The sequence below is a fragment of the Thamnophis elegans genome, chromosome 1, assembly GCF_009769535.1.
Source record: "Thamnophis elegans isolate rThaEle1 chromosome 1, rThaEle1.pri, whole genome shotgun sequence".
NCBI lineage: Eukaryota > Metazoa > Chordata > Lepidosauria > Squamata > Colubridae > Thamnophis > Thamnophis elegans.
Genome location: NC_045541.1, coordinates 186,224,478 through 186,241,120, shown reverse-complemented (window position 1 = coordinate 186,241,120; position 16,643 = coordinate 186,224,478). Strand labels below are relative to the sequence as shown.

Here is a 16,643-nt window from a genome sequence, read left to right as displayed (position 1 = left end):
CTGCCCAGACCCGACAGGAGGGCAGGGAGTTTCCCCCCCCACATCTGCCTTCGCCTGGGGAGCATTCAGGACCCCCCTTCTCTTTGGTGCTTCTTCTGCAGGGACAGGAGGGCAATCTTTGAGGGGGGGGGGAGAAGCTGCATGAGGAAACCATGCAAGGGGGGGGCAGGGACTAGTTTGCCAGTCAAAACCTGGCAGGATGGGACCCCTCCTTTAAAGGGCCCTTTGCAGCTGCAAAAGGGGTGCTGCAGCCCCCCCCCACTTCCCCCCCCAACAAGGGGGTCTTTTCAAGCACTCTCAAACGTGGATCTTCTCCAGGCCCCTGGGGAGCCTTTCCTGACCTCTTTCAAGGTGCTGATGCAAATGCTGGGAAGAACCAACCAGGAGGGGGAGGGGGTTCAGAGCCCCCCACCCTCACCCGCCAGGCCTTCTCCTTCCTCCTCTGGCTCCGGGTGGCACAGAGACGGCTGGCGTGCACCCTGGGAGAAACAGACGAAGCTCCCACCTCAAGTCTCTCTTGGCATTGGGGGGGTGGGCTTCGTCCTCAGCCATGGGGGGGGGGCTTCCATCCTCGCCCCTCCCAAAGGGGTCCCACGGAAGCCCAAGGGCCCCCCTCCAAAGTCTCGGTGGGGGCCGGAGGGAGGGGTGGCTGCTGACGGACGTCCGTGCTGTGGGAGAGGGGGGCAGCGTCCCTCCGCCTGTCCGGGCTCACTGCCCCGTCCCGTAGGGCCAGTTGAAGGAGCTGCCGGAGAGCAGCATGTCCCGGATGAGGGTCTCGATGGGCGTCTTCCCCACCAGGCGCATGAAGAAGAGCTGCGAGATGAGGGAGGCCGGCACGGCCCGCAAAGCGGGCAGCCGCAGGAGCAGCCGGCCGAAGCGCTGGGGCTGCGAGGGGTACTGGGAGCGGACGTACTCCGTCAGCGCCACCTGGGCCTTCTCCTGCAGGCTCTCCACGTGGGCCGGGTCCGACAGGCCGCAGGCGTCTGCAGGGGAGAGGAAGAAGTCAGCCCCCAGCCCCAATTGCTCCCTCGGCAGCAGAAACCCTCCAGTCCTCGGGTGGGACCCTTGGGGGGGGGGGTCTTTGGCGCTCTTGGATATAATGGCCGCTTTGCTGCAGGCGTTTCATGGCCCAACTAGGTAACATCATCAGTGCTAGGAAGGTGTTTTGTTTATGCAACCCCCTCCCCCCTTCTAGCACTGATGTTACCTAGTTGGAAACATCTGGAACAGTGTTTCTCAACCTTGGCCACTTGAAGATGTCTGGACTTCAAGTCCCAGAATTCCCCAGCCAGCATTCGCTGGCTGGGGAATTCTGGGACTTGAAGTCCAGACATCTTCAAGTGGCCAAGGTTGAGAAACACTGGTCTGGAAGGAAGGTAGAGCCGAGGTGGCGCAGTGGTTAGGGTGCAGTACTGCAGGCCACTTCAGCTGACTGCTATCTGCAGTTCGGCGGTTCAAATCTCACCGGCTCAGGGTTGACTCAGCCTTCCATCCTTCCGAGGTGGATTGTTGTTGGGGGCAATGTGCCGACTCTGTAAACTGCTTAGAGAGGGCTGAAAGCCCTATGAAGTGGTATATAAGTCGAACTGCTATTGCTAAGGAAGCCCCCCAGCTCAGGGAGCCCCCCAGGGACCCCACATTTCCCCCCCCCGAGCTCTGAATGCTCTCATTAATTGCTGAGAGGTCAGCCTTGATGACCTTCCTGCCTCCAGCGAGAGGCTCCTGGTCCAACCTGGGTGCTCCCTTGCCCCCCCCCCCCCGAGACCTGAGGCTCGGCCACTGAGACTTTGGGAATGGCGTTGCCAGCCCAGGGACACCGAGACCTTGCCCCCCCTCCCCATGGCTGCCTTCTTGGGCTGGGAAGAGCAAAGGGGGGGGGCAGGGGTGCCGGTGCCAGTCCCAAAGTGCCAACTGCCTTTGCCAAGGAGGGTGCCCAGCAGAGGAGGGCTGGTGACTGTCACTGTTGCCAGGGAAGGCTGCCCCCCTTCGCTTTAGCCCCCCCCCCCAAAAAAAGCCTCCAATGCAGCAGGAAAACAGGTTTTGGGAAGGGGCGATCGAGGGGGCAGCAGGCAGCCAAGCGAGGCACGCCCCCCCCCAGGGCAACCTTTGCTCCCCCCCCACCCCAGAAGTTGCACCCTGCTGGCAAGCAGTGATGAGACAAGGGGAATTGGCAGGAGGGCCCAGGAAGATGCCAAGACAAAGCCAGGAATCTCCCCTCAGGAATCCCCCCCCCCCTGAGGGCCGCCCCTCTCTTTGCCTGCAGAGCAGTTGGGGGGGGGGAGGGTGGAAAAGATGTTTGAGAAGCCCCCCCAAGCCTTTGCCACCTTCTCCCTCAAGGGGCCTTTGCAGAAACCTTGGGTGCATCTCCTCCCTTTGGCCACCGGGTGTCGCTGTTCCACACCCCATTCCCCCCCCCCCCAGTTCCAAGGCTGGAGATTGGGGGGGGGGGGATGAGGAAGCCCCAAAGAAGCTGCCCCCCCCATGAAGCTCTTTACTTAGTTTCAGCTAAACCAAAAGGCAAAACTGAAAAAATAGCCAGATTGAGGCCTCCCTTTCTTAGAACAGAACCCAACTCAATTTGGGCCTCTCCAACCAACCAACCAACCAATCAATCAATCAGACTAGAGCTGACAGGACCTTGGGAGTCTTCCCGTTTAACTCCCTGCCCAGTCCCTTCTCAAAGCCTCCAGTATTGGAGCAGCCACAACCTCCAGTGGCCAGCTGTTCCACTGGCGAATTGCCTTCTCCTCCAGTCTAACTTGCTTCTCTCCTGGGTGAGTTTCCACCCGTTGCTTCTGCTTCTCCTCCTCCCTTCGGAGGCTTTGGAGAACAGGCTGACCCCAAATGCTGGGAGGGGGCTCTCCTGTGCCCCCCGGCCCCCCTTTTGCCCAGACCGGCCAAAGTGGATTCCCGCCTGTTTCTGCCTCCAGGCCTTCGGCCTCCGCTTCCAACCACCTCCCTCTCCCAGGCTCCAGCCGACTTGCACAGTGACCTGCTTTACAACCGTCATGATGGTCAGAATTCAAGGAATACCCACACTCCTGGAGGAGAGCCCCCCCCTTCCTCGCCAGGGCCAGACCCTCCCCGCGCAGCCTCTGCCCTCCGGGACCACGTCCGGCCCCTCCTCTCCCCAGGCGCACTGCCAGCCCTGCCAGGCGAGGAGGCCCGGAGGGAGAGGGGCTGCACCCCCACCAGGCCCTGCAGCAGGGGCTCCTCTGGACAGGCAGCCTTGGACAGTCCTCGGCTTACGACGGACGCGATGGCTTCTCCCAAAAGGTGCCAATGGCCCAATTCCAAACCTCCCATGCCCTCCCCTCTGCGGGCATCCAATTGGTGGGGGGGGGGGCAACTGTCCGGCATCGTCTGAGTCGCATGGCCCCCATTCAGTTTCTGCCGAAAGAGTTTTTGGCAAAAACGCCGCCATAGCAACCCATGGATTTGCTTAATGACCGTTGCAAAATTGGGGGTCGGAAAATCCGAAAAGTCACGGGACGACGTGCTTTATGGCCGCCATGACTTTCGGGACTTTGGTAGGGTCGCAAGTCGAGGACTTTCAATACCAACCTGCCCCAAAGGGGGGGGGGGGGAGGCGGTTGCTTTGCCCAGGGCCAAGCTGGCCCTCACGTAGTCCTCCACTTACGACTGTGACTCATGACCGTTGTTCACGTTTTATGGCCGTTGCAGCCTCCCCCCCGTGGCCGTGTGGTCACAATTCAGCCCCTCGGCCACTGACTCAGCGTTATGCGATCCCCTTTTGCGACCAATGCGATGGGGGGGAGCTGGGTACAAGGACGGTTGTAAAATGAGGCCAAACTCTGACTTAACAAGCGTCTCGCTTAGCCACGGAAATTCTGGCCCCAACGGCGGTCGCAGGTCGAGGACCGGCTGTGCTGGGAGAGCAAGGGAGGCAGAGCCCCTCTGGCCTTCTCTCTGCCCCCCCCCCCGCCCGCCCCCCCCCGCGTGCCCGGCGTGCCCTCGCGATGCCCGGGGGGGCCTGACCTGGCGTGAAGAGGGCGATGGCCTTGAGGCAGCTGAACTCGGCCGAGTCCACCTGGAGCCGGCTCAGCTTCTCCACCTGGTCCTGGAAGATGCGGATCTGGTCCATGAAGGAGACCACCCGGTCGGCGGACATGGGGGCCGCGTGGAAGCCGGCGGCGGCCAGCAGGGGCGCCATGTGGAGGGGCAGCGCGGACTGGGCGGCGTTGAGCACGAAGAGTTCGCTCCAGCTGAGCCGCAGCAGCGCCACCTGGTCCGAGACGGGCAGCTCCGGGAAGAAGGGGATGTTGCGCGCCCACTCCACCGTGCTGAAGAGCAGCCGGGCCGCCAGCTCACAGATGTTGTCGATGCCCATCACGCTGCCCTGCTGGGCGTACTGGGAGCTGAAGCGGGCGCTGGGGTACGGCTCGGCCCGCAGTAGCTGCGAGATCAGCTCCGAGACGGGCTGCCCGTTGTAGAAGTCCCCGCTCTGCACCATGTTGGGGCTGGCGTGGCTGGGGGGGATGCGGCCCCTCTGGACGGCTGTGCAGGGGGGGGCAAGGGAGAGGGTCAAGGGGTGGGCAGCGCCAGGACCCCTCCCCACCCACCCACTCCCATCCAGGCAGCTTCGGCAGGCTGGGAAGGCGCCCTTTGGCCCCGGCATGCCATGGGCGGGAGGGCCTGCGGCTGCTTGCCCAGGAAGGGTGCCAGGGCACCTGTTGCCTTCCCCCACCTCTGGCCTCCTTTCCCAGCCGCGACCTCTGCCCCAGCTGGGTCACGTGAGCCCCTGCCCCAGCCCCACGGGGGCCGTGCCCTCCCGGCAGGCCTGCTCAACCGGTCCCTCCCTGGCACTTCCCTGCCCTCCCTCTGAACCATGCCCTGCATGCCACCCCCTCCCGCCCCTTGGCCTCTCCTCAGCAGCCGGCCCTCGAAGGTAGAGTGCTCCTAAGCAAGGAGGCTCTACGAGGAGGGGGAGGAGTCCCCCCCCCCCGCTCTTCTGCTAGCTGGTGCCTCACCCCCCGGGTGGGAGGGCTCTGGGCAAACTCAGGGGCAGAAGCGAAAGGAATGACCCGGGGCCTGATGGGATGCCAACCTCTCCCCTGGGACTTTCCGGTCCACCCTGGGGGGTCAAACTGGGGGCCCACTGTCCACTGGCTCTCTGTCCTGAGCTGCAAGCTGCCCCATAGTTAACCCAGAGGCCCGTCCAGCCCCTCCCCAAGGGGCCTCTGCCCAGCAGTGGTGGAAGGGAGGGGAGGGGTCAGTCCGTAGCCCCCCTCCCCCCATGCCATCACTATCATGCTGCCCCCAAAGACCTGGGGGTGGACTGCAGTGCAATCTAAGTGTGGTGGGGGGTGCAGAGGGAAGGGGGCCGTGTCCTCTAAGCAGCTCCTGGGTTCCCTCTGGCCTGGCCAGGGCAGGTGCCTGGGCACCGGTGCCCCCTTGCCCTGGGACAGCCGATGCCCCAGCCGGCAGGGAGGGGAGGGTCTCCTCCCCCACACCAGGAGGGGCTGCCTGGTAACCTCAGCCAGTCTCACTTCATTCCCGGAGGGCAGTTGGGGGAGGGCGGGGGGGGGCGGGGGGAGGCCTGCCCTGACTTGCCCAGGAAGGGAGGAGAGGTTGGGCTACCCCTGTGCGGGGGGGGGGGGGGGAGGGGTGTTCAGCTGCGGAGGGAGCCAAGGATGGACCCCTGCAGTTCCCCTCCCCCCACCCAGATCCCCCCCCCCCCGGCTGGAGAACCAGGAGGGGCCCATGAAGCGCTTGGAAGCCCAATCAGGGCCCCAAACCCCTCCCCACTTTCCTGCCACTCCCTAGACACCCCTGGGGGCCCCTCCCGAGGAGCAGACCAATCAGGGGGAGGCTGATTGCCCCCCAACAATCCTCCCTCTGGCTTCAGTTCCTTGGGGAGTAGCCCCCCTCTGCCCTTCAGCCCCCCCCCCCCCCCCCCCCCCGTGGCCGGCCTCACCTTCCTTCCTCATGCCGACGCGGAAACACTTCTTCAGCCGGCAATATTGGCATTGGTTGCGGTGATGCTGGTCGATCTGGCAGTCCCGGTTGGACCTGCGGAGGACAGGAGAGAAGCGGCTTCAAGCCCCCTTCCACAAGGGTTAGGGTCTCTCCCCCCCCCCCCCCGGAAGCTGCCTAGACCAGGGATGCCCAAACTGGAGAACTGCCAAGGCTGGTGGACTTCAGCTCCCAGAATCCCCAGCCTTCAAACCGGCCAATTGGGAGCAGCCCTGGCAAAGACAGTGAAGAGGGGGGGGGGGCTTTAAATGCCACCCATCAATCACCAGGGCTGGAGCTCTTGAGCAGCATCTGGCAGCCCCCTCCCCCCCACTGCTGGCCAGGCTTTGGGGAAGGGAAGCCGGACACCCGGCCCAAAGCCGCCCCCCCCCCCCGCTATCAAAAATGGGCACTTGTTGCAAGCCCCACCCCCACTCAGGCCTTGACCGCAAGGGGGCTGATTTAGAAGGGGGGCTGTTTGGACCGGGTGAGCTGGATTTGGACAGGGGATACCTAGAGAGCATCCAGCTGGATGGACCTCCGGTAAATCAATGCTGAAAAAGGTCTGGAGGTGGGAAGCAACTCCCCCCCCCGGCTTCCCCCCCCCCATGCCATTGCTGGCAATGCTTGGTGGTCAGCTAAGGGACTACAATGCCCATCTCTGGGAAAGAAAGAAAAGAAGGAAGGAAGAAAGGAAGGAAAGAAAGAAAGAAAGGGAGGCAATTCTTCCCCCCCCCCCCAGGAAGCCTTGGCCAGAGGGATCCCCAGCCCCACAGCGGTCAACTTCTCTTCCTGGCGGCTCCCAAGGCTGCAAAGGGGGGCCGGCTGGCTGACCCCTCCGCTTAGGGGGCAAGGATGCAGGGTGAAAGAGCAAAGGGCAGCCCCCCCCCCCCGCCAGCCCCCTCCTGGTTGCAATCAAGAGGGGGCCGTGACCGCCAGGGGGGTGGGGGGAGGGTGGGGGGATTAGGAGGCAAAACTAGAATAGAGAGAATGTTATAGAGAGAGAGAACGAAAGAAAAAAGATGCATGAAATAATATAAATGCACATATGTATAAAGTTATCAAAGGCTTATAGGTGCAGATAAAAGAATCAAGTAAGAGAACTCTCGTGTGTTGCAAAGAAGTGAAGTTTGCGTAAACAAAATAAAAAGTTAAAAAAAAAACCCCAGTGACCTCCTTGCTCCAAAGCCCGGCCTCCCCCCCCCGCCCCCGCCCCCCAGGGCAGGCAGAGCAAGGAGGAATTCCAGCAATTTCCTCCCTTTGCCCAGGCAGGAGCCCTGGGGGAGGGGCCGTGGGGCAGGGGCTCTGTTCCAGATCTCTTGGGCCCCCTGCAAAGCTTGTTGGGGGGCCAGGGGTGGGGCTGCGTGGGGTCAGGAAGCTGCTGCCAGCCCCCTCCGGAGGGGAAGCCAAGGAGAGGCCCCTTCCCCACCCTTCGCACAAACCGCGGGAAGGCAGGAAGGGGGAGGCACCGGTTGACCCCCCCCCCCTCATCAAACCTTCCATGGGGGTCTTTTCCCCACGTGCCCTTCGGCCACCCCTCATCGGGGCACCCCCCATAATGCAAAGTTGGCCCTTGCCCCTCCTTCCCTTCCCTTGCCTGGAGAGACCCCAACCCCGCCTGGGGCAGAGGGGCTCCGTGGGGCCTGCAAGGCTGACCATCCACAGGGGAGGCTACGAGACCCTCCCCCCCAAGAGCCCCCAAAGCAGAGAGAGCCCACCGAGCTTCAAGCAGAGATTGGTGACCCCAAAGAGGCCTCCCTTTTATCCCCCCCCCCCCTCTGCCTTTCCTTTTTCCTCACCACCCTGGGATCACCTGGTGGCCTCCCATCCAAATACTAAAAACAGGCCAACCTCCTCATTCCTGCCGGGCTAAATACTGGCAGTCCTCAATTTACGACTTCAGCCCACAATGGGGAGCGGGCATGGGGGGGGGGAAGGACTGCACATCATGTGACCCCCCTCCAGCCCCATCTGAACCCCCAAAACCCCTGCAACCACCCACCCCCCACCTGAAGACCTCACTGGCAAGCGAACAAGCCCCCCCCCCACTTGGCATTCGTACATCACAACCCCCCCCAACCCCCCCCCCAAGAAGAGCCCAGACTCTGTAGAGAGCCCCGAGGGGGTTCCGGGCAGATTCTCCTGCTGGAGCAGGGGGCTGGACTAGAAGCCCTCCGAGGTCCCATCCAGCTCCCCCCTCCCATTCTGCCCCTCCCTGCAGCATCCCTGCCCAATCCTGCCACCCCAGAAGGCAAAGCCTGAGCGGGCAGAGCACCGGGGGCTTCGGGGTGCCCGGATGCTGACCCAGCACCGAGGCACAATCCTCGGGGGGGGGGGGGGAACCAAATCAAGGGTGGAAATCTAAACCAGTGTTTCTCAACCTTGGCAACTTGAAGATGTCTGGACTTCAACTCCCAGAATTCCCCAGCCAGCGAATGCTGGCTGGGGAATTCTGGGAGTTGAAGTCCAGACATCTTCAAGTTGCCAAGGTTGAGAAACACTGATCTAAACGGCCCCTTCAACTACAGGGAGCCACAACAGCTCATTCTGCAACCGTTCCAAGGTTACGTCCTCACTGAAAAGGGCGGGTTATGACCATTCTCACACTTACGACCTTGCAGTGTCCCCCGTGGGAGGAAACTCACTTAACGACCTTCTCGCTTAGCGGCGTTAAATCTTGGGCTCAGCTGTGGGGGTAGCTTGTTTACCTACATCCCTGGGGAAGCGGATGATGGGGGACCCAGCGGGGGGTGGGGGGAGGCTTGGGCCTTTGCCAGCACTTATGTGGGGGTCTCCCTCTTCCACCCCCCCACCCCCCACAAGAGGCTTCCCTCCGTGGGAAGGACACTAGAGGGGGGCGGGCAGACTCCCTTGGGGGGGCAAGTGAGCCAGGCAGGCCTAAGAGGAGGCTGGGGGTGGGGGACCCCCTCCTCCCTCTGCGTGGGGCTAATGAGCTCATTAGGGCAGCCAATTAGAGGTCCCGCTTGCCAGCCCGTGATGGGTTTTAAATAGGCAGAGCAGCCCAGTGCCAGGCGGGCTCCAGCTGGGCAGGAGAAAAGCCCTCAGCCTCCTTGCTTGGGCTGGAAAAGGTAGCAAGCCTCCCCCTCGCCCCCCCCCCGTTTATTGGGGGGTGGGCTGGGGCACGGAGGAGGGCAAGGGGGCTGTGCTTGGAATGAGCCACCCACGGAAGGGCGGCTGGAGAAGTCTGGCTCCCTTCCAGTTCTGCTGGTTGAGCATGTGTCAAAGTCATAAAATTGAAAGCAAGGAGAGGGGGGGGGGAAGGAGGGAAAGAGAAAGGGGAAGGAAAGAGGAGACGAGAGAGAGAGAGAAAGGGGAAGAGGAGATAGAGAGGGAGAGAAAGGGGAGTGAAAGGGGAGAGAGGGAAAGAGAAAGGGGGGAAAGAGGAGAGAGAGAGGGAGAGAAAGGGGAGTGAAAGAGAAGGAGAGAGAAAAGAAAGGGGAAGAGGAGAGGGGGAGGGAGAGAAAAAGAGAGGGTGATAGAGAGAGGGGGAAAGAGAGAGAGAGCAAAAGAGAAAAGGAAGAGGAAAGAGAGAGAGAGAAAGGGGAAGGAAAGAAGAGAGGGGGAGAGAGAGAAAGGGGAGTGAAAGAGGAGAGAAAGAGAGGGAAAGAGAAAGGGGAAGAGAGAGAGAGAAAGGAGAGTGAAAGAGGAGAAAGAGAGGGAAAGAGAAAGGGGAGAGAGGGAGAGAAAGAGAAAGGGGAGGGAGAGAGAAAGAGAGAGAGCAAAAGAGAAAAGGGAGAGAGAGAGAGAGGGAGAGGGAGAGAGAGAGAAGCATTGGCTAAATTAAGCAGAGAAGGGAGAGAACCAACTTGGGGGCCAGAGGGGGGGGGCAATGGCCTCTCAGACCCCTTGGAGGGGGCTGGGGGGGATGGGCACTCCTGGTGCCCAGCCAGGCTGCCCTGTATTGTTCCTGCTTGCCAGCCTCAAGGGTGCCACTTCCGGGAACGGGGACTCTTCCAAGTGGCTCTGGGCCAACAGCCGCCTGATTTGGGGGCAGAGAAAATTGGGGGGGGTGCCAATCACCAGAGGGGGGTGAGACATGGTGCGAGGGGGGGGGCACCTTCCCTCTCTGGGTGCTGATTTTCCTGGCGATCAAAGGCCTCTTTTCAGTGGAAGAGGGGCAAAATGAAAAGGTTTATGCCCCCTCAGGCTTCTTCCTCCCAAGCATCCCTGCCCTGCCTGAAGACCCCCTCCCCAAAAGGAGAAACCACCAGGAGGCAGCATCCACTGGCCTTCTGCCTTCTATTAGGCTGGCATCCAAGCGCCAACGTAGCCCATCAATGCCCAGAAGGTTCTCAGGGACGCCTCTGTCCTTGCAAACAGGCCAGCCAGGCGGGGGTCCCAGGTCTGCCCTCCCTCCTGACCCATAAGAGGGGCCGGGTATGGCAGGAAGGTCATGGGGGGGGGAACCAAATTGGAGTCGGGTGGGCACCGTCTCCAGGCGCCCCAAGGAACCCTTAAAACCCTCACAGCCTCCTCCTGCCCCCCCCCAACTCAAAAATCCAGACACTTGGCAACTGACTCATATTTATGACGGTCCCTGTGTCCCGGGGGGGGGGTGTCACAGGACTCCCTTTTGCGACCTCCTTGACCAGCAAAGTCCACGGGCGAAACCAGACTCACTTAACGACCGTGCGGCTAATGTTAACAATTGCAGCGATTCACTTAACGGCCGTGGCCAGGAAGGTCCCCTAAAATGGGGCAAGGCTCTCTTAACAACCGTCTCGCTTAGCCTCATAAACTTTGGGCCTGATGGTAAGTCGAGAGGCACCCGTCCACTGGGGTCGGTGACGGGGAGCCTGCGGCAGGAGTCCCACAGGGGAGACAGACGCACAGCCCCTCTCCCAGCCCCACTGCACATGGGTGCCTCCCTCCCCACGGCCAGCCGCGCATGTGCGGTGTGTGTGTGTGTACACATGCAGGAGACGGGCGTGCATGTGGGGGGAGGATGGGGCGCCCCACTCATGGCCTGTTTTTGGTTCCAGAGGCTGCGAGGCCCAAAAGGGTGGGGGGGGAGGGGTGTTGCGTGTGCATGCGTGGGGGGAGGGGGCAGCAGGGGGGGTTGCAGGGCAGGGGGCATGCAGAGGGGTCATGAGCGCATTGCATTATGGGTGCAGGTGTGGGAGTTTTTGGCACCTGACGACAGAAACATTAAGCAATCACTCATTTAGGGACCCCCCAACACCCCAGTCACCTGAACCTCCTTCACAGGAAGAGCCATCTCGTGTGTGTGTGTGTGTGTGTGTGTGTGTGTGTGTGTGTGTGTGTGTGTGTTAAGGTGCTTCTGGGTGAGGTTTTTATGAATCCCTGGGGGGGGGGGACCCACCTGCCACCTTCCCTGACTGGACAAATGACCAAACCACGTCACAACAAACTTTCAAGCAGAGACCGGACTGCCACCGGTCAGCCATGGGGTAGGGTCCCCTGCTGGGGTAGGGGGCTGGATTAGATGACCTCCAAGGTCCCTTCGGATTCTGTTAATCTGTTATCTGACACGCCCCAAACATCCCTCCCTCCCGGGCCCCTCAATAATTTGCACAGTAGCCCTCCCCCCCAACCGACTGCGGGAACTGGAGCCACCTTTATTTTAAGACACTCACACCACCACACCCACCTTCACACACACACTTTGCAAGCGCCAGGGTGACTCATCTCGCAGGTCAAAAGTCCCACCTGGCTGCAGGGATCGCCAAAGGGAGGGAGGGGGAAGCCAACTCCCACCCCCCCACGCAAAGACCCAGGCCCAGGTGGATACAGCTGCGTTTGGGAGATTGGCTGATTCTCACCCCTTTGGGGAGGGAAGAGACCCAAAGCCCCCCCCCCAGGACCCCCCTTTCCTAGCTATGTGGGACCCCCCCACCCCCACTGTTTCCATGGGGGGGGGGGTAATGAAAATGAGATGCAGAAGGGGCTGTCTTGGGAAGCCCAGCGTGGAGGGGATCAGATAGGATACTAAGGGGGGGGGGTTAGAAGAAACCCCCCAACTCTGGAAGTCCCATCCTTCTGCAATGCCCCTCCTGCAAGGGATATTGGGTGGGGGGGGGGGAGAAGCTGTTCTTCTGCATCCCTTTCTCTCCAAAGCTTCCTTCCCAGGCAGGGGGGGGGCCGGGGCCAAAGGGGGCATCTGCTTTGCCTTCTGTGACTGCAACCGAGGCTGGGCATGGGCCCAGATGCTGCCCGCTGGTTGCGCCTAGACTGGGCACAAGGAGGAACAAAAGACTGGCAAATTCTGGGGGGTGGGGCAAGCATGGCCCTCCAGAGCCCCCCAGAAAGCAAGTTGAGAGCTAGAAGTGGGCTCCAGAATGGGCCAGAGGTGCCCCCTGCCTGAAAACAGCTGGAGAAATGTGCCAATTGCCTTCAGTTTGGGGGGGGGCATGTGCCCACGAGGAAAACTGCCAAGCTGAGCAGCCTCTGGAGAACTTTGACCCTGAAGCTATTCTCCTTCTCCCTCCTTCCTTTAGCCCCCCCCTGCCCCCCCCCAGGTGGAAAACAGCCATCCCCCCCAGGAGACTGGCGGGGAACTTAGCCAAGGACTGTCCGGTGGGCAGAGGGGGAGGCAAGGCCAGGGCAAAGCAGCAGCACCCTTGCGAAGGCCCGGCAGACAGGCCGACCATTCAGGCCTGCCTCATGAGGACTAGCGTCTTACAGAGTCAGCAGCCCAGCAGAGTCTTCCTTAGAAGGTCTGCCCCGTTTTGCAGAAGGCAAGGGGGGCTCTGGAGGGGCAGGGGCACGACGGAGGCTATCCAAGTGCTGAAAGCAGCCAGCGGGCAGACGTACCACATCACCCACTCAAGAGGAGCCACAGATTGACCGGGTGGGTCAGTGGCCGTTTCCTGGGGCAGGAGCCACAGCGGCCGAGGCTCAGAGGGGAGGGCAGGGGGCCTGGGCAGAAGTGGGGCAGGGGGCTCCCTGCTGACCACTGGGGCGTCCAGTTCGGTCCCCACCATCTCCAAGTAGGGAAAGTCCCCTCCTGCTTGGTGCAGAGTGCGAACGCAACTGCTTTTGAGGGTGCTGCTTCTCCCTTGAGATTCACACCATGAGGTCTGGAAACTTGGGGGGGTGGAAGATGGTCTTTGCCAATCCAGTGGCAATCAGCTCTCAGGAACCTATCTGGTCTTGCCCGTGCCAACCCCCAGCCCCTCCTTGGTCAGGGAACAGGGAAAGGCCGTTGGGAAAGCAAAGGAAAAAAGGGCTTCAGGTGCACAATGAGAACTGGCGCCTTAGCTTCAGCACAAGAGTTTGATCTGCAGAGTCCTCTGAGGACCACAGCTATGGGGAAGGGGTCTCTTTTGGGCGACCCTGGGCAGGGGGTGGGATGCCTCTAGCTGACCCCAGACCTTCAACACCCCAACCTCAGGAGGGAGCCCCCCTCGCCTCTTTCCCAATGGGGGTGGAAGGAGAAGATTGAGGGGGGAGACTCCAGTTGAGAATCCCCCCATCTCCCCAGGAATCCTTGGGGGGGGGGGGCAGAGCAACGTGGCCCAGTTTTGACCCTCTAAGACCCTGAACTGCCCACTCGCTGCTCCCCAAAACTGCAGCTCCTCTTTGCCCCCCAGAGTCCTCACCCAGTCAGACCCCCCAGCTGGGCTTCTTCCAGGCTGGGCCAAGGGAGCCAGCTGGGGCCCCTCCCCCTGCGCCCCACCTGAGCTGCCCCCCCCCCCGCAGAAGATCAAGGCACCAGCGCAGCCCCCTCCCTGGACGCAGCGGCCCAGCAGGGACCCTCCGCAGCCAGGCCAGCCGGGGCCACAGGTGCCTTAAGCCTCACGTGGGCTCAGGTGCGCCCGGGGGGGGGACGCGGAGGCAGCCGGGACCCCCAGGCCATCTGCGGCACAAGCAGCTCCACGTGGCCCAGCCGGGCGGCAGGTGCGGGCGGGCGAAGCACCTGCAGCGCCGGGAGGCGGGGGGGGGGCGTCACGGGGCCCGGGGGGGGTCCACTGGCGCTGGCATCCCCGCTCCGGAGCCCCCCCCGCTCGCCCAGCCCCCCGGGCGCCGCCCCCCGTTGACGACCGGCCATTCCTGGGGGGCTGCTCCCCCCCCCCGTCGGCATGGCCCTCCATCCGCGAAGGGAGGAAGGGCCGCCGGGCAAAAGTCCCGCAGCCGCCCAGGCCAAGGAGCCGAAGAGGCCGCGGCGAGGATGGCCGCCTCCCCTCCCTCCCTCCCTCCCTCCCTCCCTCCCTCGAGACCGGCCCTCCGCCGCAGCCCCCCCGCCGCCGCTCCTCCCCAGGCCGGCCGCAGAGGCCGCCTCGCCCCCGCCTCCCCCCTCCCTCCCTCCCTCCCTCCGCAGCGGCGCGGCCTGGCCGGAGGGCGAGTGGGGGGGGCCCGCAGGCCGACCCCCCCGCCCTCCCCTCCCCTGCGCCCCCCCGTCCCCTGCGCCCCCCCCCCGCGCGGCACCTGCAGGTGTAGCTGAGGTTGCGGCGGATGCTGCGCTTGAAGAAGCTCTTGCAGCCCTCGCAGGTGAAGACGCCGTAGTGCTTCCCGCTCGACTTGTCCCCGCAGACCACGCAGTCCACCGCCGCCGCCCCCGCCTTCTCCTCCTCCGCGCCCCCGCCGCCGCCGCCCCCGCCGCGCTCCGGGTCGCCGGGCGGGGAGGCCGAGTCGTCCTCTGCGGGCCGCGGGTAGCCCTTCTCCAGCCCGTTGCTCTCCCCGCCGCCGCCGCCGCCGCCCGCCGCCTCGCCCCAGCCCCCGGTCACCATGGCCATAGCGGCCGGGGCGCGGCGGAGCGGGGCCGGGGGTGCGCGGGGGGGCTCTGCGGCCGGCCTGCTGCTGCTGCTGCTGCCGCGCCGGACGGGCTCTCCGTGGGTCGCGGGCCGAGGGGTCCCGGCCGGGGCGGCGAGGCAAAGTTGGGCCGGGGCGGCTAGGGGCGTCGGTCGGCCGCGGCCCCTGCCGAAGTTGGCCGGACCAGCCCCGGCGCCGCCCCCGGCGCCGCCCCCGCCGACGGCCGGCCGAGAGGGGCGCCTAGCAGCGCGGCGGGTCCGGGGGCGGCGGGCGGGGAGGCGGCGGCGGGGGCTCGTCCCGGGCGCCCATGGCGGGACGGGCGGCGATGGGGCTCCCGGCCGGCCGCTCTCAGCGCATCGCGGCGGCGGCGGCGGCGGCGCAAAGTTCAGGGCCGCGCGGGCTCCGGCTGCAGCCCCGCCGCGCACAGCTCTCCTCCTCCTCCTGCTGCTGCCTGCCTGCCTGCCTGGCTGCTCGCTCGCTCCTCCCTCGCCGGCCCTCCCCTTCCGCCTGCCCGCCAGCCCGCTCGCCGGGGCCGCCTCCCGCTCCGGCCGCCGCTTCCTGCCCGCGCCTCGCGCCGCTGCCCTGGCCGCAGGCCGCCTCTGAGCGCGTGCAGAGCGCCCGGCGCCCGCCCCGCCCTCCGCCGCCGCTCCGGGGACCCCAGGCGCCCCGCGCGCCTCTGCCCGGCTGGGGGAGAAGGAGCCCCGGGAGGGGGTCGCTTGGCGGGGGGTTCCCGAGCCCCCCACGCCCGCCGCCCCCCTCCACGTCCTCCGCCGCCGCTCCGGGAAGCCCAGGCGGCCCCGCACTCCGCTGCCAGGCTGGAGCGCCAGAGCCCCGGGAGGGGGGTCGGTTGGCGGGGGCTTCCCGAGCCCCCCACGCCCCTTCCGGACCTTGCGGGAACATTCCTGCCGCCGCCTCTGCCTCCCGGTCGGCCTGCCGCTTCCGTCCCCGCAAAGGTCCCACGGGAATGCTTCCCCCCCCCACGGGAATCCCAGCCCGCGGTTAGTGGGGGGCGTCCCCCAGCGGGAGAAGCTGCGGGGAGCGCGGCGAGGGAGCCGGCAGGGCGGAAGAAGGTGGGGATCCCTTTGCAACACTGTCGCCGCTTCTCTTTCCCTTCAGGGAGGGGGGATGCCCGGAGGGTCCTTTCCGTGCCTGAGTGAGGGTCTGCAACCTCCCCCCCCCAGATGATGACCAGTCAGGCTGGCCAAGGAGCCTGTGGGGTCTTTCCAGGCCCATCCCTGAGAGCGAAGGGGAGGCCAGGTGCAGCACGGGGGTCTTTGCAAGGCCTTTGGGGACAATCCCCCCCCAAGCGCTCCTGACACCCCCTTCGACTTGTGGGCATTGAAAACATTTCCGCTCAGAGCCCCAAGGCCTGGAATTGAACCCCCCCACAAATGCTTCAGGGATTCCGGCCAAGGGAAGCCCTCCCACCCCCTGCCCCACTTCCTGGCCCCCAGGCTCCCTTGGGCCACCCCCATGTCAGCCCATTTGTGGGCGTAGCAGGGACTGGTCCCATCCAGCCCTTGTGGCAGGTGAAAGGGGGGAGCACTGGGGGAGTCTTGTGTGAAGGAGGCTGGGCCGGGGGTCAACGAGGGGGGGGGCTTGTTGGGGCCTCGCCCAGCAGAGAACCCTGGACCTCCCCACACAGCAGCTGGAGAAGAACAGGGGCTCTCAGACTTTGTAAAGGGGGGGGGGGCAATTCACGGTCCCTCGGTCTGTTGGGCGGCCTGAACAGCTGGGCGGGCATGGCTAGGTGGTCATATGACTGTGTGGCCCAAACCACACACACAAAGTTTGTTTTGCTCCTGGGAGTAGAAAGTGGAAAGTTAGTGAAGGGATGTGGCTGCCCTGGGGAGTATAAGAGGGACTTCCGTCTCTGTCTGTCTGTCTGTCTGTCTGTCTGTCTCTGTCTTCCTCCCTCTCTGGTGGTGGGGAAG

The 16,643-nt window shown here is 64.1% G+C and overlaps 1 protein-coding gene across 1 annotated transcript; it reads right to left on the bottom strand.

Moving 5' to 3' along the window:
• Nucleotides 1–541: 541 nt before the first annotated feature.
• NR2F6 (nuclear receptor subfamily 2 group F member 6) lies at nt 542–14,924 on the bottom strand. Its single transcript, XM_032208367.1, has 4 exons — nt 14,386–14,924; nt 5,939–6,033; nt 4,000–4,518; nt 542–983 (listed from the first exon to the last, which is right to left on the bottom strand). The coding sequence occupies exons 1-4, from the start codon at nt 14,691–14,693 to the stop codon at nt 709–711; spliced, it is 1,197 nt and encodes a 398-aa protein (XP_032064258.1). The 5' UTR covers nt 14,694–14,924; the 3' UTR covers nt 542–708.
• Nucleotides 14,925–16,643: the final 1,719 nt, after the last annotated feature.

What these genes read in the sequence shown, in the direction of transcription:
- NR2F6 (XM_032208367.1), bottom strand. Translation starts at nt 14,693, where the DNA reads ATGGCCATGGTGACCGGGGGCTGGGGCGAGGCGGCGGGCGGCGGCGGC. An exon ending in AACCTCAGCTACACCTGCAG is followed by an intron (nt 6,034 to 14,385) that starts GTGCCGCGCGGG and finishes TGTCCTCCGCAG; the next exon opens with GTCCAACCGGGACTGCCAGA. An exon ending in CGTCGGCATGAGGAAGGAAG is followed by an intron (nt 4,519 to 5,938) that starts GTGAGGCCGGCC and finishes CCCCCTGCACAG; the next exon opens with CCGTCCAGAGGGGCCGCATC.